Below are 25704 nucleotides of genomic sequence, written 5' to 3'. Positions count from 1 at the left end.
GAATTGCACAGAATGTATATTTTAATTTAATAAATATTTAATTGAACAACAAGTAACGGAGTCCACGGTAAATCGTCAGTAATGAATAAGGATCCTGTGATCCAGCGGATCTTGAAGCAGGGCCTGGAGCCCAGAGGTCCTTAGGCCTATACATTATATCCCCCGGCCATCACCAATGGGTGGGGGGACGGGAGGGTGGGTTCATAGGGCATCCCCCTACAACTATGAGGTAGTGGCTTAATCTTGCAGGAATGATAGCCTCAGATAGCTATTTTTTTATATTGGCACATAACCTATCCATACTACATAATGCAAAGCTGTGAATTTTGGGGACATTGATAGTTTGGGATTCAAAGGGAATGTGTGGTCAGGCAGGGATCCACAACTTCATGTGTCTCTGTTTAGGAAAGCTCTGACATAAAATGTAAACCTACAAAATCCTAATTTGAATGTGTAAAAAATCTATTGAGATATATATATAAACATCACTCTTCAACAAAATACAATTTACATAAACATTAGCCTGAGAGGGAGACCACATTGTGTTGTCAGCTGGCATCTGAAATACAGCTGGGACCCATAATCACAACCTCTGGCCCTTGAAATGCTACTCACATACATACAAACAGCAGAAAACTGCATTCCACAGGGTAACACACAGAGGGGTTTACTGTCTAAGCGCAAATGGAGCATTTCAGATGTACTCTGCAGCCCGTGAATCAAAATGCTCATTTTCAAGGGGCAATACACAGTAGATGGTGTTGATCATCCCAGACTATATATGCCACCCTGCCCGAGTAACAACCATCTCCCAGCCCATTAAGCTCTAGGATGGAGCGGAGGCAGGCTGGATAAGGCATAACCAGCACCTTCTGGGATGTGTATGCATGTAAAATAGAGGATGAGAGAGCGAGTGTCTTGCGTAATGCCCACCCCCAACCCCTGCTACTCACGTGCAGCATGTGACAGAGTCAAGGAAAACCCCCCAGAGCAATGTGCCAGCTAGGATATGCAGCCCTCTGTATGACACTCATACACACACAGCTGCTCACTCCCACTGTATGCCTGTAGAAATCTAAGCTCTTCTTTCTATCTCCCTCTACCTTACACTGTGTGAAACACAGGCATTTGAGTGAAACACCAGATTTAATAGGTTATTCCTCTCATTTCTCGTGTCACAGTCTCGGCTCAAGCCAAACGCCAACATTGACGGTGTGCCAGAGTGTGTGCAATTTCAAGGCTGGTTCGTCTCATTGTCAGCTTTTATGGGATTACCACATTAGTGACGACTGGACCACAGCTGACAGATGTCTCACACACACACACACACACACACACACACACACACACACACACACACACACACACACACACACACACACACACACACACACACACACACACACACAGGGCTGGAAAAGACAACAGTATGCTCTTAGGCAAAACAGTAATAGCAGATAATATTAAGGAAGCAGCCAGTAGTCTTGAGACTGCATGTGGCTTGAATAATAATGAGGCCGCAGCATGTTCCTGATATTTAACCCACATTAGTGGGAAGCTGCATTTACACTGTTATATCAACAGCTATTTCACATCTCTGCACTGGCACATATTGCCTGCGGTGTGTCAAGCGCACTGTGGGGTTTTATACAGCATAACAAGGACAGAGTTACAATGGGCCCAGCAAATATCATCCAACTGCAGAGCTGTTGCAGCTCCTGCGGGGTCAGAACTGCAAATCCGGACCTGCCAGTTCCAGTCAACCTGCGAAAAGTTACAAAAGCTGTTTAGACCTGAAGTGTGCCACAATAGGCAAGGAAAAACAGCTTCTTTCATTTTAACACTCGCACCACCTGCAGGAAATTGCTGAGGCTTTACGTTCGTTTGAATGCGTTGCTTTATTTTTTGCTTTTTGCATATCAGGCTTTCACACATTTCAAACCAGCCAGTCATGTGTGTTATGTAAACTAGAGCATAATTGTTGATGACACCTATCGGTGGGTTTGGAAACCGAGGGGGAGGATCCTTACTAAATTTGATCAATCCAAACACACACAAAAAGGCCATGGGATGCAAAGGCCAAAGATAAAGATCAAAAGAAATCAGCATCGTATGGTAATTTGACTAAGTTCAGTAATGAGTTATATTGATCTAAACATTTTATTACATTATTAAATCAACTGACCTACTCTTGTGTATAGCCAGAATAGTTAGCTCTGATCAGCTGACTGTTTCTCATGGTCTAATTCCTGAAAAGAACTTGCAAAACAAAAATCATTATCTTCTAGAGCTTACATTTGGCGTTTTAACGACAACTTAAATTCTCAAAACCTCATAAACACCCCTACGTGACAGCAGCCATAAAAAAAGGAAAGAATAACTGACACTATAATTGAAGAAGTGTTCAAGCTATTCTATCTTTGTCTGTACGAGGTGACATTGCAGGTCTACTGCTGCTTTTGCTTTGCTTTCCTATCCTATAGGGGGCCCAGGTTGGCATATGTAAAAACAATATTTCAGAACAGCGAATGAATATGTTTGAGGAGTTAAAAGCCAGTTCACTGAAATACTTAGCATATAAAAAAGAAAATCCGTTGGCGCCTGCCTAAAGATGAATGGTATTATAGTCAGATGGCAGGCTCAGTAAAGACTGGCTGTGTAATATAGAGATGCAATTACACGAAGCGTGGACAAAGAGGATACACAGAGGAAATAGCCTGGAAGAGAGAGAGAGAGACAGTGGGGACCTCGAAAATGAAGGATGTCACTCTGCATAGCCTTCAGCGACACGCAGCCTTCATTCTTCATCACACTCAGACACAGAGGTCCTATTATTTATTGATGAGGCCATGTGTAAAAACGACAAAATATATATTTCTTTTCAAATACAACACATTAATAAAATTCATAATGACGTGGCCTTGGCTGTGACTGGAAAGGGAGAACTGATTAAGAGTTATGGGAGGAAACTGCAGCTGGCACTTTATGGGATAGGGAACGCTTCAGTATAAACCCAGCTTCGGTGCAATCATGTCATTTTCACTTGCATACGAATTAAACTTGTGAAAAAGTTGATGAGATAATTGCACTTGTTTCCTATCTAAACCTATTGTGAGAAATACTGAACATAAGGCAGATCACATTGTTAGGATCTATAAAATAAGAAATGATTTCAGGAAAGTCCCAACTCCCACTCATAAGATTATTTAGCTCATGGTAAAAGGGATTATGAAACAAAAACAGAATCTTAAGATCAATTCTAATGTTTAATTTTCTTATCTTCTCTCCCAGGCTCCCTCTTTTCTTTCAGTCACACACACAAGCTCATCCATTCAGTGTCGTTTAGGTCAAACGTGCTCCTGCTTTGAACATAACTCATTCATCTCTCCACCAGTTCTTCTTTGCTCCCTTTCTCAGAAGCCCCGGCAGCAGTGACGTGTTGAGGCAACGCTATCTTCTCATTTCAGGCACGGCTGAGTTATTGAGGGCCATGCTTGATTTCCCTGCGGCCCAGGAGCTGTGGACAGGCCTGCTACAGTCTCAAGTCTTTACAGGACAGCGATGCAGTTACCCTTTGTTCCAAAGGGGCTTCTCTTTCCAGGAGTTTGAGATGATGAGGCGAGTAGTAAAAAAAGTATTTACCCACAGCAAGATGAGGTAGGGAAATGTATTGAGACTTCATTCGAGGTCCTTCGTCTTTCATCTGTGCAATTCAAATGGATGTTAAAAAGATGCACTTGCAACAGATGACTCGAGAGTGAATGAAAAACTTTTTAAGCGTCTGCTTTGCATTTCCAAGTTTATGTTCCATCTGGGAGAATATCAGTGGAGAGTCTTAAAAGTCTTTCTTGCTGGTGCCGAGTGTTATAAATCCACTGTATTACTGTTGAGGTATACTCCATTTGATAGCTTATTTCCTCTGGAGGGGCGCTGAATGTTGCCTCTCCAGCAAACATAGCGCTTTCAATACATTCAGTTCATGGTTGTTGAGGTTATTTTGTGCTTTATGGACATTATTAACAAAGTAATGAGCAAAGGTAATGATACTAATCCATTTAAGATGATGGTTTTTAGCCGTTGCTTGCTTGCAGCTCAGATGAGAGCATTTAAAAGCATGCATCCTGTGATTCATTCGGTTTTCAGTAAAACAAACAACAACAGCTTTCCTACATTATAAGAATGTATTGTGCAAATGTTATTCTTAGCCACTGTAAGAACCAGTAGCTTTTCAGGCTTCTAGTAACCTTTGTTTTTAGAGCAGAAAGGGAATCAGTGCCTTCCTACTTTTAGGGTAGTCTTCGAACTTAGCGAGGTACCATCTAGAGAGAGAGAAGGAGGGAAAAAAGGCATTTTCTTCTATTAATACAAGTATTTGCTTCTAAGTGTGCAATACAATCCATGAAAACCTTCTTAATCTGTGCGTGTGTGTGTGTGTGTGTGTGTCCGTGTGTGTGTGTGAGTCCGTGTTATATTTCTTACTTGTGGTGGGCCACAGCCCTGCTGGCGAGGACCACTGTGGTAAAGATGGCAAAAGCTGAACTGTGAACAGAGTGGCTAGCCAGAGCGAAGCCAGCCCACTCGGTTATCTCACCTAAGAAGTTGGCTCCAGACACATATTCAAACATTCCGCCTGAGGGTGGAAGACACAGGAATTAGGACGCTTACCCTTTCGTATGTTCACTGAAGCAAGAACAATCTACTACAATACTTAACTGAAAGAGTACTGACATTTCAACGATCTCAATGCAATTTTGAGTCTGCAAGCCGCTAAAGTCTCAAAAGCTATAGCTCCACATTGGTCAATGTTATTGGTATTGCTATTGGTCAATAGCTGGCTGAGCACTCCCTCTTTGACTGCAGGCCATGTGTAGTGTTGCTACCCTCTATGTGAAAATGGCATTCTTGGCTGAAGGGATTCCAGACGTGCCTGGGAGTTCATTTGGAGCAGCACAGCTCACAGCTTCCTCCTTCCTCGCCTTCTCCATTTTATTTTCCTTGAGGGTCCGGGACAGATTGTTTTAACAGGTTCACCACAAGTTCAGACTCAAGGTGCTATTGTTGTGACTTTATGTTCTTAGTCAGGGGAGCCACTCTCTTTGTGAACCTGTTAGGATTACTGATTCAGTTAGCAAAGGAAAAAAAAAAAATCCAACTTATTGTGTGAATTTTCCAAGTATGTAATCCAAAGAAAAAGCAATTTTGCTTTTACAATACACACTGCCCTCAAAACTATTTGTCAATTTGGAGAGTGGCCAAAATCTTGTTTAACCACCCCACCCCTGTCCACAGTAAAGGTCATACACTCTAAAAAAAATATCCACCATCAAAACCATATTTCATCTGTTTTGTCAGTGAATTGTTTTCATTCTTAATCGTTTTACGAATTTTCAGAAATGTTCATTTTCTTGATACAAAGAAGAGTGATACGCCCTATCATTCTTTGTTTTAAGGGAACAGTTCCATATTTTGGGAAATAAACCTGTTTTCTTGCTGAGATCAGTGGATCCCAACCCTTGTTTTTATTACAGAAAGTATATGGAACCCATGACCAAAATAGTCAGTCATTCTTTCATTGTAATATTTATGGATGGAATTATTGTGAAAATAAATGATTCCCTTTTTTGCTGGGGACCCCCTAGAACCTCCCTAAAGGACCCTTGGAGGTTCTCAGACCCCACTTTGGGAACCCCTGGGATAGATGATCTTCTCATATCTGTCAGTTCAATATGAAGCTGGAGCCAGCAGCCAGTTAGCTTAGCTTAGCATAAAGCCTAAAAACAAATAGGGGAAAACCGCTAGCATGGCTCTGTCAAACTTTTTTTTACCCTTCATTTTTGTATTTATTAGACAAACAATGTATAACACATTACTGAGCTTAAGCTGTGCTGGCAGGCAGACTTTTCTACCTTTGTTACTGGACAGAACCAGGCTAGCTGTTTCCCCCTGTCTCCAGTGTTTATTTTAAGCTAAGCTAAGCTAAGCTAACCAGCTGTAGCTTCATATTTGCCGTACAAAAATGAGTGTGGTGTTGAGCAGATGAGCAGTAGACTGCCTGCTTTATTTAGCATGTATCTTCTTGACATGCTAGGTTACAGACATAATGTCCATGTTCCAGCATGGGGCTGTCTAACATGATTACTAGAAACACTGTGTGGTTTAGAACATTTTTCTCTCTGTGTCAAGCACAGCAAAGCTACACAAACAAACACTACAAGTACTGTGAGTCACTGACACACAGCGGAGTTGGACCAGTCAGAGCAGGAAGAACATTTTTAAACACTAATGTGAGGGTTCACAGAGGGCAAGGCAGAGAGGAAAAGATAACTATTGACAACCTGTGATTCTGCTTACAGTTTGATCCTGTATAATCATGTGACCACACTGGAAAATTAGCATCTACCGCTGTGTACAAAGACCGCAGAGTTCTGTGCCATGATGTGATTACTGCTTTCTTGACTTTCTTGTCACCCCCACAACAGTGTTGGAAAAAAAGTCGCACACTCTAAACCTAAGTAGAAGTAGCGTTACAATGTAAAATGGGCCTTTGACATTACATGTCATGCATTCAAAATTAAAAATACTCCCTCTGAAGAATGGTGCCATTCAGTTGGTAAATATACTAATTTTTAATTGTACATTGTCAAGGTTGGCTACAGTAACTAGCAGTCTTGTATGAAATACTTCAAAGCAATACTTGAAGGTGCTCTAAGTGATGTCAAGCATTTTTTAGGCTACAACATAGCTAGCTGCCTGTCCCCTGAACACAGTGTAGAGAGCCCAGGCTCCACAAACGCCAAGAAAAACAAGCCGCGCCAACCTGCACCACCAAACATAAACAGTCTTCCAGCGTTCCAGCCAATAACCGACAAGAAGGATTTGGGTGGGGGGTGGGGGGGTTAGTGTGCAGAACCACGGAAGGGAGGGAGATGGGACGGGATGAGGAGGAGGGAGGGGCGAGCTAGCCTCGTTTTGTTTGAAAATACTTTGAAATGTCAACAAGAAGTAACGTCACCCAGCACCTTGAAGTATAAGTACAAGTATCTTACCAGAAAAAGACTTTGGTAGAAGTTAAAGTCTCCTTTTAGAATATTACTTTAGTAAAGGTCTTAAAGTATATGATATTTACAGTACTTAAGTATCACAAGTAATTCTGATATTAGATGTACTGAAGTATTAGAAGTAAAAAATAAAAAAAACTTTGGTTATGAACTTTAGGGCAAAAGGGATGTAACGCTATCTTCATCACCACTGTTGTCGGGGTGGTCATCGTCTGTTACAGCAGGTGCTTCCATGACACTATCTGTCATTATGCTTCCTTCTCTTCTACTTTAATTTTGGCCTATTTTTTTTTTTTTTTTTTTTTTTGCCGCTTGGCAACAAACAGACATTACGTCACCAACTGGAATAGAGCATGCATTAACTTGCAATCTAGGAGCAATGATTCGCCAAACCTGCTTTTTTTTCTCCATTTTAGATATTTAAATAAATTTATTTTATTATTTTAAACTTCTCATCAAGTTTACCTCTTTGAAGGTTAGATGTACTGTAACTTGTTCGCTGTGGTGAGAGAAATGATTTGGCCCAGTGTTTTCATGACTAAAGCCCTTACCTGTGGGAATCTTGTAACCAGTCTCTCCGGGCTTTCTCAGGTTCCTCAGGATGCGGTCGGAGTGCACATTCACCAGCCACCCGACCAACCACAGCAAGGACCCTGGAGACAGTCAGCAGACCAAAAGCTGCTTTAGCATGACATTTTACTGACCAAAAAGCCAACTCATGTTTATATATATTAAAAAAAAAAAAAATACTTTAAACATTCTAGGAAGATTAAAGCAGAAATTTTACGATCAGGATGAAAAACCAGGCAGACTTCTTGCTTGGCGTATAAAACAACAAGAATCAGAAAGAGCTATTACTAATATTGAGGATGAAAATGGAAATATGATTGTAGATCTAATGGAAATTAATAAAGCGTTTAGAAATTTCTACGAAAAGCTATATTGCTCTGAATATAAGGCCACGACTGATACCCACTGCGTTTTTTGATAATCTCAACATTCCTAGAATATCTGAGGAACTAAAAATTAAATTAGATAGTGAGATTACTGCAGCTGAAATCATGGAGGCTATAAATACATTAAAAGGTGGTAAAACAGCAGGAGCTGATGGCCTGCCCATTGACCTATATATATATTTCAGATAATAAAATAATATGTAAAATCTTGGCAAAAAGGTTAGAGACTGCGCTTTCGGGCATTGTGGGTGATGATCAAAGTGGGTTCGTTAAGAACAGACAGGGACTTCATAACGTAAGACGTGTTTTAAATATTTTGCATAACCAAAAAGAGGAAAAGGATACTGCTCTTCTCTCGCTCGACGTGGAGAAGGCGTTCGATAGAATCGAATGGACTTATGTCTTTGACGTTATTGTAAAATTCGGATTTGGAAGCTCTTTTCTACATTGGATCAAATTATTACACTCCAATCCAATGGCTGAAGTTTTAACCAATGAGGTGATTTCTGAGCCCTTTAATATTACAAGAGGTTGCCCTCAAGGCTCACTATTGTCCCCACTTTTATTCATTTTGGCTGTTGAACCGCTAGCAATAGCCGTTAGATCTAGCAATCACATACAAGGGATTACAATGGGTGGCAAGGAACATAAAGTAGCTTTATTTGCTGATGATGTAGTGTTATTCATAAAACAATTAAACGCCTCTCTACAAGCACTTTTAGATCTGATCAATCAATTCGGAAATATATCTGGATATAAAGTGAACACATCAAAGTCATCGTTAATGCTGCTTAATAAAGATAGCTGTCCAAATACATCACATTTATTTACCTTGAAAATATCACCCGGCTTTACATATTTGGGTATCAATATTGTCCCCCAATTAGAAAATATAATTTCTACAAATTATAATGCTATAATGGAATCAACATCTAAAGATCTAGAGAGATGGTCATCTTTACCAATTTCATTGATAGGAAGGATAAATATATTGAAGATGAATATTTTACCTAAATTCATGTACTTATTTCAAAATATCCCCTTTGCGCCACCAGCTGGAGTGTTCTCGAAGATTAACTCATTGTTCAGGAAATTTATTTGGAACTAGAAATGCCCTCGAGTTCGTCTTTCTCTTCCATTTGACACTGGAGGGTTAAAATGCCCCAACCTGTACTGGTATTATTTAGCTGCACAATTAAGAACAATAATGTTGTATTTTTCCTCTGGAAACAAACCATCCTGGGTTGATATGGAGTCATGTGGTTTTGCGTCGCCATTAAATCTCTATATATATATATATATTCAGATAAGTTTAACAACTGAAAACAGTTACCACGCACCCTATTGTTTGTAATATGATTAGAGTATGGTATGAAGTTAGAGAGTACATGAAAATAGCTGACTCTCTATCCCAGTTTAGCCCCATTTGGGGCAACACATTATTCAAACCAGGCACGAAGGATTCAGGATTCCGTCTGTGGGCTGAAAAAGGATTACGCAAAATCTGTGATCTTTTTGAGGAGGGAACGTTGATGTCGTTTGAGCAGATATCTATTAAGTATAATATTCCAAGAAAACATTTCTTTAAATATTTACAGATAAGGAGCTTTGTTCTTTCTATGCAGAACCAATCATTACACTTGCCAGAACTTTCTTCTTTGGAGGAATTAATTACCAAGAAATGCAATATTAAAAGGATTAATATCAGTTTTTTACAACTAGCTTGCATCAGGTTCTACTGAATCAACAACCTCGAAACTTGAATTATGGAAGGTGGGATTGAGTGAGGGTATATCCGAGGATGAATGGAGACAAGTCTGTAAAAACGCTCAGAAACAGCTAGGTAACGTTAGCTTAAAACTACTTCAATATAACTGGTTGATGCAGACTTATATAACTCCTGTCAAACTAAATAGGTTTAATAAAAATATCCCTGATACATGCTTTAAATGCAGAGAGGCTCAAGGATCATTTATGCATTGTGTTTGGGAATGCAACATTATTAGAGACTTCTGGGTGGAAGTGATTAATATTACAAAGATAATTTTATCTTTGAATATTCCTCTAGACGCAAAAATGATTTTGCTGCATTTATATCCAAAGAATCTTAAACTAAACTTTCAGCAACGTAAATTTATAGATTTTGCTATATTACAAGCTAAAAGAGTGATAGCTAGCTGGAAAAGGTCTGATCCACCAGTTATTGGAGCTTGGATTAAAGCCATGGTATGGCCGTGTATGGCCCTGGAAAAAATAACATATTTTATTAAAAACAAATTGGATGTATATGTAGAAATATGGAAGCCGTTTAATTACTACATTAACAACAATAATATTGGTCATTTATTACAGGAGGTGTAACTATGTATTAGTGCTTGTTTGTTTTCTCTTTGTTTTTTTAGAGTGTCTTGATGGAAAATGTAATTTATGTGTAAAGTATAGTAATGTATATTTGTTTTTTGGGTACCTTGCAATATCTGTTTTGTATTTAGATTGATTCTCTTCTGAGACTTTTGAGTATTTCTATATGGAGAAGAGAGTGATGTGTTCTCTTGTTGGGGTGGGAAATAACTGACGAAATGGTAAAGTGCTTTTCTGTTACTTGTCATATAATCAAAACAATAAACACATTGTTAAAAAAATTAATAAATAAAAAAATTCTAGGAAGTACTCTTATTTGCTCCGTCCCCCAATAGTGAGATGAGCAGATCATTACCACTCTGATATGTATCTGTGCGATAGTAAGCCGCTTCCTCCTGGTTACAATCTTTATGCTAAGCTCAGCTAATCGCCTCCCGGCTCCAGCTCAACACTCCGTGCATAGACATTGAGCTTGAGTCTGAGCTCAAGTTTTCTCTAAGTCTCAAAAAGAAAGCAACTGAGCGTATTTGCAAAAAATGTTGACCGTTTCTATTAGGGCTGAAACGATTCCTCGAGTAACTCGAACAATTTGATTACAAAAAATCCTCGGGAGACAATACAGATTAGCACCACCTGCTGTTATGGAGACGTATTTAAGGCAATATAGTCACTGAAAATAGGGACATACATTTAGGTCGGTAAGAGAGTCCTAACATATATAATAATAATAATAATAATAATAATAATAATAATAACATAGATACAACACATATTTCCGCATTAACACAAACTGCTCATCATGTGTGAATCATTTTTGTCAAGGATGGGTGGTAAAAAAAATCTTTGAGCAACTTCTTACATTGCTTCTTAAAACTGTAATTCCATTCTACTTGGATATTTGTTTTGATTTTTTACACTTGTTTTTATCTGCTGTAGGCCTGCGCACAGATCGACAGGGATTGTAAGGGGAGTGGAGGGGCATTTACAGTGGAAAAACATTTCTTTACGTTTCCTGTGTTAACTTGAAAAGCAATGGGAGCCAAGAAAAACTGCTGAGCACTTTGAGGTTTGGAAAGCGTGAGAAGCACCTTGCAGTGGAGCAAAAGCCAAAAGAGGGAAATGACAAGATGGACCAAAGAGTTTGAATGACAGCAGTGTGTGTGTTTAAGCAAAGTCATTTCATTTAATTTCATTTCAAATGGAAAAAGAGAGAAGTAGGAGATGAAAGAGTGGTAGAAGGGATGAACTGGGAGAGATGGCAGAGGTAGGGATCCTGTATTTCCTGACTTTTTCTTGATTTATTTTTAATGTGAATGTTGATTTAACTTGAGTATTCTTCTCATAGAGTTGTATTTGTGTACCTTGTGTGTCAACATCTGACAATATAAAACTGAAGAAATCCTTCATTTCACCTATGCTAATGTCCCAACATCAATGTGATACCTTGAGTGTTGTGAATGCCAAACCAGTTTCACCAAGACAAGCTCTCGTGCAAAAACAAAACAACAACAATTTCTATTTCCCTTGTAAAAAGTGAGGTAGCAGACACAGAACACCAACCTGCGATGAAGCATGGATGTGTAACCCAATATGCTGGGTACTCAGCATAATGGCTCAGGTACCTGATCTGCATGTATCCATTATAGATGCAGAAAACAATGGCCAGGACAAATGAGGCGAATGGTGTTGGTTTACCTCCTCGGATTAAAAATGGATAAATAAGGGATCTGCAGCAGAACAAAAAATATGAATAACACAACTAAGTTATTTGAAATACTTGCTTTGACATTCTAACATGGTGGGCTAATACTATTGACACAATTCTAATGTACGTTTTTACACCCTGATATCTTCCTGTTTCCATTATTAAATTAAGCTACATAATTATTCAGATATTCATCATTTTATTTTGCACACACAGCCACCGTATTTATGCTGGTGACGCAAGTCAGCAAACACTTGCCTCCAGGTGTAAACTCCTGATTAAACTGATTGTAATGACCTACCTCTGAACATAGTGGCAGAAATACATGGCAATGAGCAGCTGGTTGGGCAATAGTGAGGTTTTCGCAGAGGACGTCCAAACTACCAGACACAAAGGCACCAGGAACGCAGGCAGCTCCTGAACGAACCAAGCAAGCCTGACATTAACCGGAAATCCATATTTGCTGGTAGCATATCGTCCGTATGGGACATTTTCGAAAAGCAAAGTAACGAAAGTGCAGGCTGCCATGAAAACCATTGAGTAAGCCATGCAGTCCAACATGTACAGTTCTTCTTCTTCCGAGGAGAAGAGCCTGGAAAGGAGTGCGTCCATCACGGCTGAGAGGCTATTGTTACAAAAAAAAAAAAAAATAGAAACAATGCAAATGCAACTAATATTTGCAACTAGTTGCCAAAATGCTGTATCACTAGCTAATAATACTGACGACTGCAAGCGGTAGCCTATAAACACACGCGACATGCGTTTCCCATCCAGGACCAATCACAGTCCCTGAACAGATATGGCATTGGATCTTATCAGCCAATGAAAATGCTCTCTTTTGCATCTAAGTTATTCAACGTCGTGTGGTGTCTGATGTCACTAATACATATTCATTACTTTTTACATCACCTTCTGTACCCACTGGCGCGGAGGTTGAGTTTAACAGTGCAATAATGTTAATAATTTTATATTACACTGAAACAGTTAAAATCGAAATCTCATTCGGTGTCAACAAAGGAACAGGCAGAATTCGTGGCCACCTCGAGCGGTCCTGATTCACGTGCGTCAGAGGCAGCACGTTTCGAGGATAGCAATTCCTTTTCAAACGCTCAGTAGATTCACATTTTATCCGAGTTGCAGGGACATTTTTCTGCATCTAGCACCACGTTGTTCCGCAGACTTTTCTCCAGAGTTGTGTGCTATTCCAACATGGGGAAAAGAAGCAGGCAGAGGCAGAAAAACCAGACTACTGGCAGGGACGACAGAGACAACGCTGTAAGATTCACACTTCTAACGTTGTGCGGCAACTTTCGCTAATGTTAACCTTAGGTGTAAACTGCTCAGTCAGGCCACATACTAGTGTAACCTTTTATTTAGGTAATTGCGAAGGGGGCTGGGGATGAGCACGGTTATATTTCTTTAGAAAACCTGTGCAGTCATGCTGCTGTACACTGCTAAACAGCTGCAATATCAGAGAGCTTTATTGTTAGCTAGTTACCGTTAACACGGCTATTTCCTAAGTGTGACCATCATTCGTGACGTTAGTCTATATACGGGCCTTTTTGTTTTTGCTCGGAGGGATCGTGGGCTTCACCAGACTTGGTTCCAAAATGTGTTTATTTTATGTTGCCATGCGTACAGTTACATACATTGGTTCACCTCTTACGAGCCTGAAGTCGTTCAATGAAAACACCGTGAAGGGAAGAAGCAAGCAGGGTTGAAAACCCCAAACTGTAATTAAAATAAGTGCGTAGTTTGTGGATTAAAGTTACTACATGCCGAATTGATCAATAGACCATAGTAAAATAAATGTAGCAGGTAGGGCTGCTCCCTCTTAGTCGATTAGTCGACTAATCGGTCGTTTTGGTCTTAAGTCAACTTAGATTTCTTTAGTCGACTAGTCACGTTTTATGCTTTTTTTCATGCTGAATGACTTATTTCCAAGAAACGTGCGAGCACATCTCTGGTAAACACAATAATTAAAGTGGTGCTTTTGCATGACTCTTTGCGGAGAAACTCAGATTTACAGATCTGTCGAATAAATCAACTAATCGATTATTTGATACAATTGAGTGTTAGTCGACTAAGAATTTCTTCAATTGAGCACAGCCCTAGTAGCAGGTTTTATGACGTGTTCTAGTTATTCACTGTTGACCATATGCAAGAAATCAATAAAACAACATATTTCTGAATGCCATTTATTTATTTAAATTTTTCGTAAAAAAAAATTTCATTTGTATTTAGTAGTTTGATGTTCCAGCTATATCTGTACTCAAAGACAGTTAAAACATATTTAGTAGATGTGACCCATACTAGTAACCATGCATTCATGTGTTCAGGGCTGGGGAGCTGGCTATGCTGACATTGTCAAGGAGAATAAGCTGTTTGAGCACTACTACAAAGAGCAAGGCCTGGTGCCTGGGGGAGAGTTTGAACAGTTCATGGATGCAATGAGAGAACCGCTGCCAGCAACCATCCGCATCACTGGATACAAGAGGTGAGTCCGAAAGATTTAAAAACCTGGATTCCGACTGTTTGTCATGTCTGTAAACAAAGTGTCATGCTCCAAGCCATGCAAGATGCTGTACATCTAATGTGCCTGTTCTTTATGGCAAGTTAAGCAATCTTAGAAGTTGTACCCCTTTGGTCTGTTTTTGTTGTCTGTCTGTACATTTGTCACCTTTTTGAATTCCCATTTTTTACGACACAAAAAACGTCTAAAAGATAAAGTTCTTATTTTAAGATTCACTAGGTGCTAAGCTACAGGAGACAGTTGAACTTGTTATTTAGCTGTAATTGAAGTGATTTTGAAGTAAATGTACATGATGATAGATGTGAAAGAGTAAGGCATGAATGAGAGTTGGTATGTAGGAGTAAACCCATAACTGTGCACATGTGCATCATCTTGATCTAAAGCCACAATGTTTGGGATTGTAAGGAGGACAGTGGTTTGAATTAATTGTATTTATCATGTTGGATGACTGCTGTTAGTATTTGTTGTTACTACATGCCCAGTTTCTCCTCTTTCTGTCTTGCTCCAGCCATGCCAAGGAAATCCTCCACTGTCTGAAGGAAAAATACTTTAAGGATATTCAAGAAGTGGAGATCGATGGCCAGAAGATTGAGGCTCCACAACCTCTGAGCTGGTAAGATGTCATGGTTTACCCAAGGCTAAAAGAACACACAGGTTCAAACCAGAAACTCAGTACACACACTGTGCCTGTCCTCTCCAGGTATCCCGACGAGCAGGCCTGGCACACCAACATGAGCAGGAAGATCATTAGGAAGTCTCCCCTTCTGGAGAAGTTCCACCAGTTTCTGGTCAGCGAGACTGAGTCGGTGAGTCAACACAAACAGAAATATACCACAAACACATTATCATTATTTAGCCCTGTTAAAGAAGTTCACTTATAACTGTAGCATCGCAGTTGTTCATATTGGCGATGTTCATAAAATGTACCCTGGATAGGAAGTTAGAAAAATTAAGTGTAACAAAATGTCAGAAGTCGTCAGAGAAATGGAAAGGCGAGCATCATTCTTGCGTTTGTCCTTGCAGGGTAACATCAGCCGACAGGAAGCTGTCAGTATGATCCCTCCTCTCCTCCTGAAGATTGAGTCACACCACAAGGTAAAAGCACTGCCCTCTTTGAATGTTAAAAACAGTAGGTCTGTCTGTGCTTAATGCATTTTCTGTTTTCTCTCCCTTGTGCCCCCCTTGTAAAACACTTTCCCTGTGGCTTGAAAACAGCTGTCGTTAAAGAAAAAGATATTGTTAACATGCATGTGTCTCTGTGCAGATCCTGGACATGTGTGCAGCTCCAGGGTCGAAGACAGCCCAGCTGATTGAGATGCTCCATTCTGACATGGACGTGCCATTTCCAGGTAAGATGCACACATTTAAAACCAGGAAAGATGCTACAATAACCGATTTTTCTCTGTATTGGATTGAAAAAAATCATTTTGTGATCTATGAATATAAACATAGTACCTAGTGGGTTAATCAGCAGTCCCTGTCACTTTAACAGTAGTTCACTTTAGTCCACTCTTCTACCTCCAGAGGGCTTTGTCATTGCCAACGACGTCGACAACAAACGCTGCTACCTGCTTGTGCACCAAGCCAAGCGTCTCAACAGCCCCTGCATCATGGTGGTCAACCACGACGCCTCCTGCATCCCCACGCTCAAGATCGACATAGACGGCCAGCAGGACATCCTCTTCTACGACCGCATCCTGTGTGACGTGCCCTGCAGGTCAGCAAAGGGCTGCAGGACTTTAACTTATGCATCTGGCTTGTGTCGCCATCACTGACCCATATCGCACGGTCTCTCCAGGAATTTGCGATGTCGCGATCGCAACAATTCACGCACATTCAACCAATCCAACCAATTGAACTAATTAGACCATGACTTGAGTTGAGGAGAGCTACGCTCATTATCGTAAGTGCAATAAAATGTTAAAGGCCAATGAGTACTTTATCAAGCTGTAAGTGAACGCTTGTCTCAGGCCAGGATGGGAAATTTACATTTTACAGTGTGAACATCAACCAGCCACTAACGGATATATTAGTGAATTTGATTCAATAACAGTCATTCAATAGTAAATTATCATTTGGTGTCTTAAATCCACCAGCCATTTTCATATTATTCCAGCATTAGCAGAATCCTCAGCCTTTTTAGGAAGGTTACTTGGAACACTTAGCCCAGAGTAGTTTTATTCTCCCAGAAACAACTTTCCATTTTATCTTTAAAGAATTATTTAAAAAGAAAAATCACATTTTTTTGTTGTTGCAATTTTCACGGTCTTCCACAGTTCCATAGCTACCAAAATACCCCAAAAGAAAGGCTGCAATATCCTGGAGGGACTGCAGGAGAGTTAGGGTTTGGAAGTCTGAGGAGGAAGTGGATAAAGACAGAAATATGGTTGATGAGCTTTGCTGTATGCGTGGGTGTTTGGCTGGAGAAAAGAATTTGGGTGATGAGGCTTCACCCTGTCTGCCCAATGCAGGGTATTTACAGGTCCTTTTTTATGAATGGCTTTTAATAATGTTTTGTTTCAGTACGGGGTTAGTGGTAAGACATCCTCCTCTTGAAATCTAGTGTCAGTTTATAGCCAAAACAGAACTGCATTTGTTTGCAAATCCTGACTGAGTTTGGCCAGCTGTGGTGCTGAAGCCAGAAGCCCTTGCCAAACACAACAGAGAGACAGAGAGGGAGGGAGGGAGGGGAGGAAAAGCAGTAATGAAGACGGAGCGAGGCGGGCAGGCAGGCAGCAGTGATGTGACCAGTCAGCTAAAGCCCGCCATATAGACAGTTTGTGCTTGGCAGACATTTTTGCCCCGTGAAAAGTGTCGTGGATCTCCGGTGGTTTCGGGCGCCTCGGGCCAAACTGGGGTTGTGTCTGACCGGTGCTGCTGTCTTCTCTGTGTTCTGCAGCGGTGACGGCACCTTGAGGAAGAACATAGACGTGTGGAAGAAATGGACGACCAGCAACAGCCTGCACCTCCACGGGTGAGTGGGGAGACTGAGCGTTTGTGCTTTCGTGACGTAGGAATTCATGCACTTGTGTGGTAGACCAAATTGACTAAAGGACAAGGGAATGGAGTGTGTTCCTTTTGTTGCTAATTAAAAAAGTTGGCAGTATTACAGAGTTTGTGTGTGTGTGTGTTCACCAGGCTCCAGCTGCGTATCGCAGTGCGTGGGGTTGAACAGCTGGCTGTAGGAGGGAGGATGGTCTACTCCACCTGTTCACTCAACCCTATAGAGGACGAAGCTGTCATCGCAGCACTGTTGGAGAAGAGCGAAGGTAACCAACACGCACAAACGCTCACAGGGCTATTCAGTTTAAGCAATTAGAGTTCGTTTGACTTTTCATTTAAATCAAAGTTCTGTTTTCAGTTTTTGTTTTTCTCTTCCAGTTGTTCTTGCTGGCTAGAGTAAACACAAGTCAAAAGTCTCAGCCCTCAATCTTCACATTTGAGATCCTAAAACCAGAAAGTGTGTGGCATTTTTAGTTAAAAAATATGGTCTAATTTCTTCAAGCGATGCATATTGATAAGTTATTAACATTATTTGCATCCTATTCCTGCTACTTTTTGTTTTGTTGGTCTGGAAGCTTACTCTTCTGATGTTTACATATACATATATGTTTATATCGGGTTCTTTGCACCTCATTTACTTATATGAAGTAGTACGAAAACAAGCATTCACTAAAACAAATTAAGTGTGGCAAATGTTTGGTATGATCGTATAACTTTTGTCATGTGCATTCACATCATATCCATTTGAAAATCCTGTGTAGTGTGTAGAAAGTCTCCTTTTCTTCCAGCTATCAAGTAGTTTTAACACTGTATGCTAGATTGTAAAACTGGTCAGATCACACAAAATGGCGGAGTTGGAAACTCATAAGGTCAATAGCTGCAGAGCCAACGCCACAATTTAATTCACTTTGGAACTTGCGTTATATTTAGATATAAATTTCAGTCGTTTTCTGCCAAGTTGTAATGTCTTTCCACTCCCCGTTGCAGGAGCGTTGGAGCTGGCCGACGGCTCGGCTGACCTGCCAGGACTGAAGTGGATGCCTGGGGTCGCTTCCTGGAAGGTACTGGAACGTTTAGTCTTTTGACAGCCATTACTACAAACCAACCGCTACGACAATAAACCATGAAGGCAAACGGTATTTAGGTCGTGGAAGTGCTTCAGTCAGACAGAACTTTGTATGCCGGTGCTCTGACTGTGGATTACTTTGACTGGCTCGCACACTTAAAGCAGTTGTTGTCTCTGTAGCTGATGACCAAAGAGGGCCAGTGGTACTCTGATTGGTCCGAGGTTCCGAACCATCGTCACACACAGATCCGCCCCACCATGTTCCCGCCAACAGACCCAGAGAAACTTGCTAGCATGCATCTGGAGAGATGGTATGTACACACTCCATACAGGTTTGTGCTATTATATAATGTGAGGGACTCTGTTTGTGACTTTTCGGTCCCTAAGCAAAGGCCTTCCCATACTAACCCGTAACCTTTTAAGTCCATGTATGGCCTGGTTCTAATAGCTTCGGCTAAAGGCTCTATAGCCAAAGAAAACAGGAGACAGGAAGCCTTGTTTAACGCCTCTTTTGAGTGCCAAAATAATCAGAGCGTATTCGTATTCTCCTAAAATGTAGGCCTAACCCTCTATTAAAATGTTCCCCAGGTGGTATTTTTGTGTATAGAAAAGGAAGAGCCATTTAATGTGATCAAACTGCCTCATAAACGGCTCATTTTTCTTATCTTTTATCCTACTGAGTATTTTGTTCTCATTAAAACGCACTTGAAGACACCTTTCTGTTTTGATGCCAACTTCATTAGCCGAGTAATGTGTCTGATGTACTTCCTTGGCACAGCTTTGCACACATGCATACACGCTGTCTGCATGGATGCACATACATGTACACACCTGCACATCTTCACTTAATGGTGCATGATGTCATTTCTACTCTGCAGCTGTTACTTTAATGCTCAAGCCTCACAGGCACGTTGCTGGCCAGCAGAGGGAGCTGTTGTCACACGTCTTAAGAACCTTTTGTATTTAATGCTGAAAAAAGAAGTCCTTGTTTATCTTCGCAGTAGGTGGCACCGTAAAACTCCATGATTTATGTTTGTGTGCGTGTGTTTTAAATGTCAGTATGAGGATTCTGCCACATCACCAGAACACTGGAGGTTTCTTTGTGGCTGTGCTGGTGAAGAAAGCCCCGATGCCTTGGAACAAAAGATATCCAAAGGTACTTCCTTCCAAACACACACTCACTCAATGGATGGTTTAGATTGTCAGTCTTACTTGAGGAGGGAAATAGAGCATCACTCACCTGTTACTAATCACAGCTGGGACTTCTTTGTATCCTCTTCTCTGTCCGTTGTCTCCAGCTGAGGAAGGACGTGTCGTCCAGCTCAGCGGCCCAGACTGAAGGCTCCTCGGCGGCCTCGACCCCCGCAGACACTCCCTGCCTCCCCGAGGGTGCGGTGGAGGAGGGGGAAGGCCCAGAGGGGAAAGTAGACCAGGAGGCAGAAGAGGAGGCAACCGAAGGAGCTTCCTTGGCCCAGGAGACCACTGCCAAGCAAGATGGAGCGTGCGGGTGAGTCATGTTGGCGTGATGAGCTAATAAACAAAGGAAAACTGCAAGGTCTCTGTCATTGCTTTGAATGAGAAATTACTCTTTGGATTAACAAAACCATCACTGGTCCTGAAGAAAGCTTTATTGAAACTCTTGATCTATAATATGCTTATTATATATCCAAATAAGAACTTTCCTTATTTGGAAGAAGTTGATTGCATACTTTACTCGTGTTGTGCTGCAAAAATATACTAGTAATAATAAGTAAATAAATCAAGTGATAAATGAATGTCTGTCTTCTCTCTACGTTTTCCAGGCCACCAGCCTCTAAGAAGATGAGGCTGTTTGGTTATAAGGAAGACCCCTTTGTGTTCCTTACTGAAGAAGACCCTGTCTTCACCACCATACAGTAAGTGTCTCTGTGTGTGTTAGACATGGAAATTAAAATTTTCAGCGTTTTAGTGTCGCAAAGCTGTTTTCTTTTTTTCTTTTCTTCTAGGTCTTTTTATGATCTGTCACCCAACTTCCCCAAGCTCAACGTTCTGACCAGGACCCACGACGGCAAAAAGAGACACTTGTACATGGTGTCCAAAGAGCTCCGCAACGTGTTGATCAATAACAGCGAGCGCATGAAGGTGTGTGTGTGTGTGTGTGTGTGTGTGTGTGTGTGTGTGTGTGTGTGTGTGTGTGTGTGTGTGTGTGTGTGTGTGTGTGTGTGTGTGTGTGTGTGTGTGTGTGTGTTGGAACTGCGCTTAGCTCATCGCACACGTGGAACGCCAGGTTTGATGATGACAAAGCTTTTTCTTGCAAGGAAATGTGATTTAAAAATAGATCCAACAAATCAATAATCAAACCTTTCCTGGATGCAATGCATTTAGTATTGATCGCACTACACAGTGTAGTCAGACTAACTGCATTATGCTTTTTATATCAATGCACGGGCCAGTTTTTGGATACGGACATATTGGCTTTACTTTGGCACATTAGATCATTTTCAAAGTGTGTGTGTGTGCTTGTACAGTACCAACCCATGTGAGGGGAGCAGCCTAACAGATGGGACCCTCCTATCCCAAATCCCTCTGGTCCTCCACCCTGTAGCACCTGCACAGGTGGCACTGTGTGTATGTGTGTTTCAGTGTCTTTGTTCTCCTCATTGTGTCTGGATGCTTTTCAGTTAGTCCCTTTCTTTTGGGCTAAACAACAGTGAGTTGCATGTCTCCGCTCCACAGATTCTGGATGGGGTGACTGGATAACACACTAATAATATCTCAAGTTTAACAAAGAAAATCAATGGAATTAGGCTTTTTCAGAATGTTGAATAGTTTAATCTTAAGAGAATTGAATCTCTATTTCTCAAATTAAATGAAGTTAATTGTATTTGTTTTACTTCCCGTAAGTTGGTAAATAATGCAATTTTATTTCAGAAGTGTTGTTGAATTTAACTCTGCAGATCGCTGACAGTCTCCTCCCACTCGTGCTGGGACACCAGAGACCGGCTGCACTGTGTTTACCCACACTTTTGGAATATCTTGTACAGTAGATGCCTTGAGCAACGGCAGTCACTAATTATTTACACACACACACACACACACACACACAACACATTACCACTGTAATACTACAAGACCCGTAACTTAATTAGGTTAATTTTGATTTAAATGACCACCCTTGGTTATGTTTTCAGGAGAGCTATTAATTAGTGAGGTTAAAGTCGGCATGCTTTTTTTTGTTGTTGTTGTTTCTCAGGTCATTAACACAGGGGTGAAGGTCTGGTCTCGCAATAGTGACGGAGAGGAGTTTGGCTGTGCCTTCAGACTGGCTCAGGAGGTAAGACGCACACAACACACACCACAGCACCCTATTTTTCACCACAGCACCCTGGACATCACTTCTCATCCTCACACATTCAATCTTCAGTGGAGTTAAAACCATTTGCTTTTTGTTGAGCCGCATCTTGTTAATCGAAAGCTATTTTTTTATTGTGAAACACTGCATTCTCTCAGAATCTTCACACCTCAGTTGCACATTTTTCACATATTCCCATAATCCTATTTTAGTACAAACTAACATGATTTGAAGCGGTAGACGCAGTGATGCATGGTGATATGCATAGCTTCTACTTCTAGGGCTTCAACACCCTACATATTCTTTGATGTTATACTACATTTCATTGTAAAAGAAGCTCCTTAATGTGTGTTCAAGCATGCAGTAGGTCATTCTTACTCTCATTAGTGTATTCACCACAGAGGCCACGAACACAGCTGAATAACAAGGGAGCCAGACGGCCGAGTTCACACTTCAAATAAACTTGGAATGAATTCGTTAATTTTAAATGCATCATGTAAGTGTAAAGAATCAGGAATTACTATGTAGGGTCTGCAGATTGTCAGCTACATCTCCTCTCTGTCCTACAAGGGTATCTACACTCTCCAGCCGTATATTCGCTCCAGGATAATCCGAGTGAGTGTGGAGGACATCAAAGTGCTGCTGACCCAGGAGAACCCCTTCCTCAGCAAGCTGCAGGACGACGCCCACGCCCAGGCCAAGAAAATGGGTAAGCAGCACGGCAAAAGAAATCTCACTCCAAACAGACTGATCTCATGAAATGGCGTATGTATGCATACCAGCAAACTAGTCGCTTTTCGGCGAAAATCGCCGTTTTCAATGGGAAAATGTCATCCACATGAATTGTGTAGATCCGAAGAGTTTTTAACTCTTAACGACCGTTATCTACCAGACCGAATAGCAACGCCGATTTCGGTACCTTATTTAGGTGCCACTTAAATGCCTGCGCTTCTCTTTGATGCTCCGAAAATGGACGTTAGAGGGAACTGAAACATCGCCGCACGGGACGCTAGTTAACACTACACTGCACAACCGGTAACGTTAGCCTACCGTTAGCTAGCAGCTGGAGTAAACACGGTTACAATGCTGACAGCTAAACGGTGTAAAAGTGTCTGTATTTAACTGGAGAGGATTCCAACAACAGTCTATAGCTGCCATTGTCAGAAAAACAACACCGATGTTGCGTTCACTTGAAACTCGCCTCGCCAGCCTTGTGCTGCATTCAAAGTTATTATAAAATACCTTTTTCCCATCCAGTGGTTGTTTTTGTCGTTTAACAGGAATTTACTGGTGAAATAAGTTATTACATTTTTAATAAATCATTTAATTTTGACTCTGTGACCTTAGCAATAAACAAGCTGTTCTTTAATGTCGCCAACTGTCGTTTTGTGCTTCTTCTTTTTTAGATCAACTTTTTATTGTTTTATATTTTTGACAGACAAATACAATTGAAATATTGAAATATATATTTATATATATATTTTTTTTTTATTAAATGGAGCACCTCGTTCAATTGTATTTGTTTTGCTAGCCCTGGGAAAATGTTCTATTTTCCCTTTCTTATCTTCTTCTTATAACATGTTCTTCTCGCGATAACACGTTCGTCTCACGATAACACACCAAGTGGCGTGTATGTGTTCGCCCGCTCCATACACGCGAATAGCTCAAAAAGCGTAAAGATAACACGCCACTTGGCTTAAGAAAGTGTGTGTGTGCGCGCGTGTGTATTTACGCAAAGTCATGATGCCATGTTGCTCCACAATATAAGATATGTATTCCAACTTAAATAACCACTTTCAGAAAAGTGAAGCTCTGTAATCCATATTATTACTGACTTTTTACTACACCATTTTTTCTTTCTGATAGCAAAACATTTGGGAAGCAGCCTAGAGGTTAGAGTAGCGGATTAGTGACTGGAAGGTTTCTGACTGCATGCGAATGAAAGACAAAAGTGAATGAGTAATGCTTTGTCTTCCTCCAGAACTGGTGTTGAGCTGCCCTTTAGCAAGGCACTGACCCAGAAACGCACTCACAAGAGGAGGAGCAGTTCCAGCAAAAGAAAACTAGTTACTCTTTTAATTCACAGAGATGTAATTAAGCGTTGTGGTCCAAAATGGGTTTTTGGAATAATCTGTTGTTGCTCTTTATTATTCTCTCTACAGTAATGGGTAGCATTGTGTTGAAGTACATCCCCAACCCAAAGTAAGTTGTTTCTCTGTATTTGAAGTGTATGCATGTCATCATCTTTTTTTTTTTTTGTGATTTCTCGATCAATCAAACAACTTGATTTAACCCTAAAGAGCAATTAAATTTTGCAGTCAACCAGTCACATAAAAAACAAACATCCAACCAACATGTCCCTAGCCGCAGGTCAGCAAATGTTCATTTTAGTTTTTGGTCATTTCTGACACCCACCATAACCCTCTTGTTTGTCAGTAACCCAGCGGAGCCTCAGTGTCCCATCCAGCTGTGTGGCTGGAGGGGGAAGACGTCCATCCGAGCCTTCGTCCCGCGCAACGAGAGGTTTCATTACCTCCGACTGTTAGGCGTGGAGGTCTTCAGAGACAAACAGGGCGTCAGGGCAGAGAAAGGGAGGGATGGAGAAAAGGAAGCAAAGGAAGAGGTAGAGGATGCAGCGGAAAAGGACGCAGAGGAGGAAGGTGCTGTGGAAAACGAGACAAAGCTGGACTTGGAGAACGGTGAAGAAAACCGATCATCGGAACCAAAAAAGCAAGCCGGAGACTAGCGGGTGAGGATGTAGAGGACACGGCAGAGAGAAAGGAGGACTGACTGAAGACGTATTAAAGCTCTACGAGCTGTTGACCAGGTCAAAGACCACATTAGGTGGTAGAGGAGGGTGGTGTTCCTCTACGGGTTTCTCTGTTCACATCACTGCCACTGCCGAAGGATTCCCTCCCACAGATGGACTCCTTTTGGAATTGTTAATTTTTGGATTCCCCCCCAAGGAGGCATCACTATTAATCCCACTGCTTACCATGGCAAGGTACGCCCTGCGTGGCATTTAAGCACTCGGATTGGCAAGGTTTCCATGCTTGCTCTTTCAGGTCCTATCCCCTGGCCAATGGGCTACCCTAACCCTAACCACCCGAGGTCAACTCCTAACCTCCACAATCTGCCTGACCACTCAGCTCCTTGGGGCGGATCTTGCCAAGGAAAGCGGTGGGATTCATAACGCCCCCAGGAACGTTTTAGTTAAATGCTTATTTTATTGATCTGTTTTTTTTTTATATTTTAACAAACTTATTCCACTGACCTAGTGGCTTCAGTTTTCTTTCCGTTGATCATGTTTAGAGAGGTTTACATGAACGGTCTCATTTTTTTACACCTGTAATTAAGTAGAAATATGGGGTTGATTAAAAAGCGTTAAAGGTTAACTGTGTCACCACCTGTTCAAATTATTTAACTTTATGCTCACTCTTGGCCCACTGAAGTACTAAAGGCACGCTTGTGAAGGGGTTGATTAGTTTCTGCAAGTTACAGACCATAAAACGGCTTTGAGGAATTAAATAGAAGTATGGACCCTGAAAAGTTGTATATTTATCGCAATATCAAAAAAACCAGCGGCCGAACTGCGTTTGCAGAAATATTTCCGTCCTTTGGATGATACATTACCTTCTGATCCTTGCACGTTATGTTCATTTTGCACTGAAGTTTTTAATTAATTAGAAAA

General features: G+C 41.0%; 2 protein-coding genes across 4 annotated transcripts; one reads left to right on the top strand and one right to left on the bottom strand.

Moving 5' to 3' along the window:
- Positions 1 to 1432: 1432 nt before the first annotated feature.
- On the bottom strand, positions 1433 to 12832 carry srd5a1 (steroid-5-alpha-reductase, alpha polypeptide 1 (3-oxo-5 alpha-steroid delta 4-dehydrogenase alpha 1)). Of its 2 annotated transcripts, XM_039821171.1 has the most exons (5): positions 12382 to 12827; positions 11936 to 12102; positions 7610 to 7711; positions 4480 to 4630; positions 1880 to 4319 (listed from the first exon to the last, which is right to left on the bottom strand). In XM_039821171.1, the coding sequence occupies exons 1-5, from the start codon at positions 12690 to 12692 to the stop codon at positions 4253 to 4255; spliced, it is 798 nt and encodes a 265-aa protein (XP_039677105.1). In that variant the 5' UTR covers positions 12693 to 12827; the 3' UTR covers positions 1880 to 4252. The 2 variants fall into 2 exon arrangements, with proteins under 2 accessions (XP_039677106.1, XP_039677105.1); XM_039821172.1 differs by lacking the exons at positions 1880 to 4319; positions 4480 to 4630 and adding an exon at positions 1433 to 1764 and having other exon boundaries at positions 11998 to 12102; positions 12382 to 12832.
- Positions 12458 to 25408, top strand: nsun2 (NOP2/Sun RNA methyltransferase 2). Of its 2 annotated transcripts, none has more exons than XM_039821170.1 (19): positions 12458 to 12546; positions 14420 to 14577; positions 15122 to 15226; positions 15314 to 15419; positions 15637 to 15708; positions 15878 to 15962; positions 16138 to 16330; positions 17513 to 17587; positions 17752 to 17882; positions 18604 to 18677; positions 18863 to 18993; positions 19742 to 19838; positions 19981 to 20189; positions 20485 to 20577; positions 20668 to 20803; positions 21915 to 21995; positions 22584 to 22722; positions 24176 to 24215; positions 24450 to 25408. In XM_039821170.1, the coding sequence occupies exons 2-19, from the start codon at positions 14522 to 14524 to the stop codon at positions 24757 to 24759; spliced, it is 2133 nt and encodes a 710-aa protein (XP_039677104.1). In that variant the 5' UTR covers positions 12458 to 12546; positions 14420 to 14521; the 3' UTR covers positions 24760 to 25408. The 2 variants fall into 2 exon arrangements, with proteins under 2 accessions (XP_039677104.1, XP_039677103.1); XM_039821169.1 differs by lacking the exon at positions 12458 to 12546 and adding an exon at positions 13007 to 13355.
- Positions 25409 to 25704: the final 296 nt, after the last annotated feature.

This window comes from Perca fluviatilis, chromosome 13 (assembly GCF_010015445.1).
Source record: "Perca fluviatilis chromosome 13, GENO_Pfluv_1.0, whole genome shotgun sequence".
NCBI lineage: Eukaryota > Metazoa > Chordata > Actinopteri > Perciformes > Percidae > Perca > Perca fluviatilis.
This window is presented reverse-complemented; position numbering and strand designations above follow the sequence as displayed.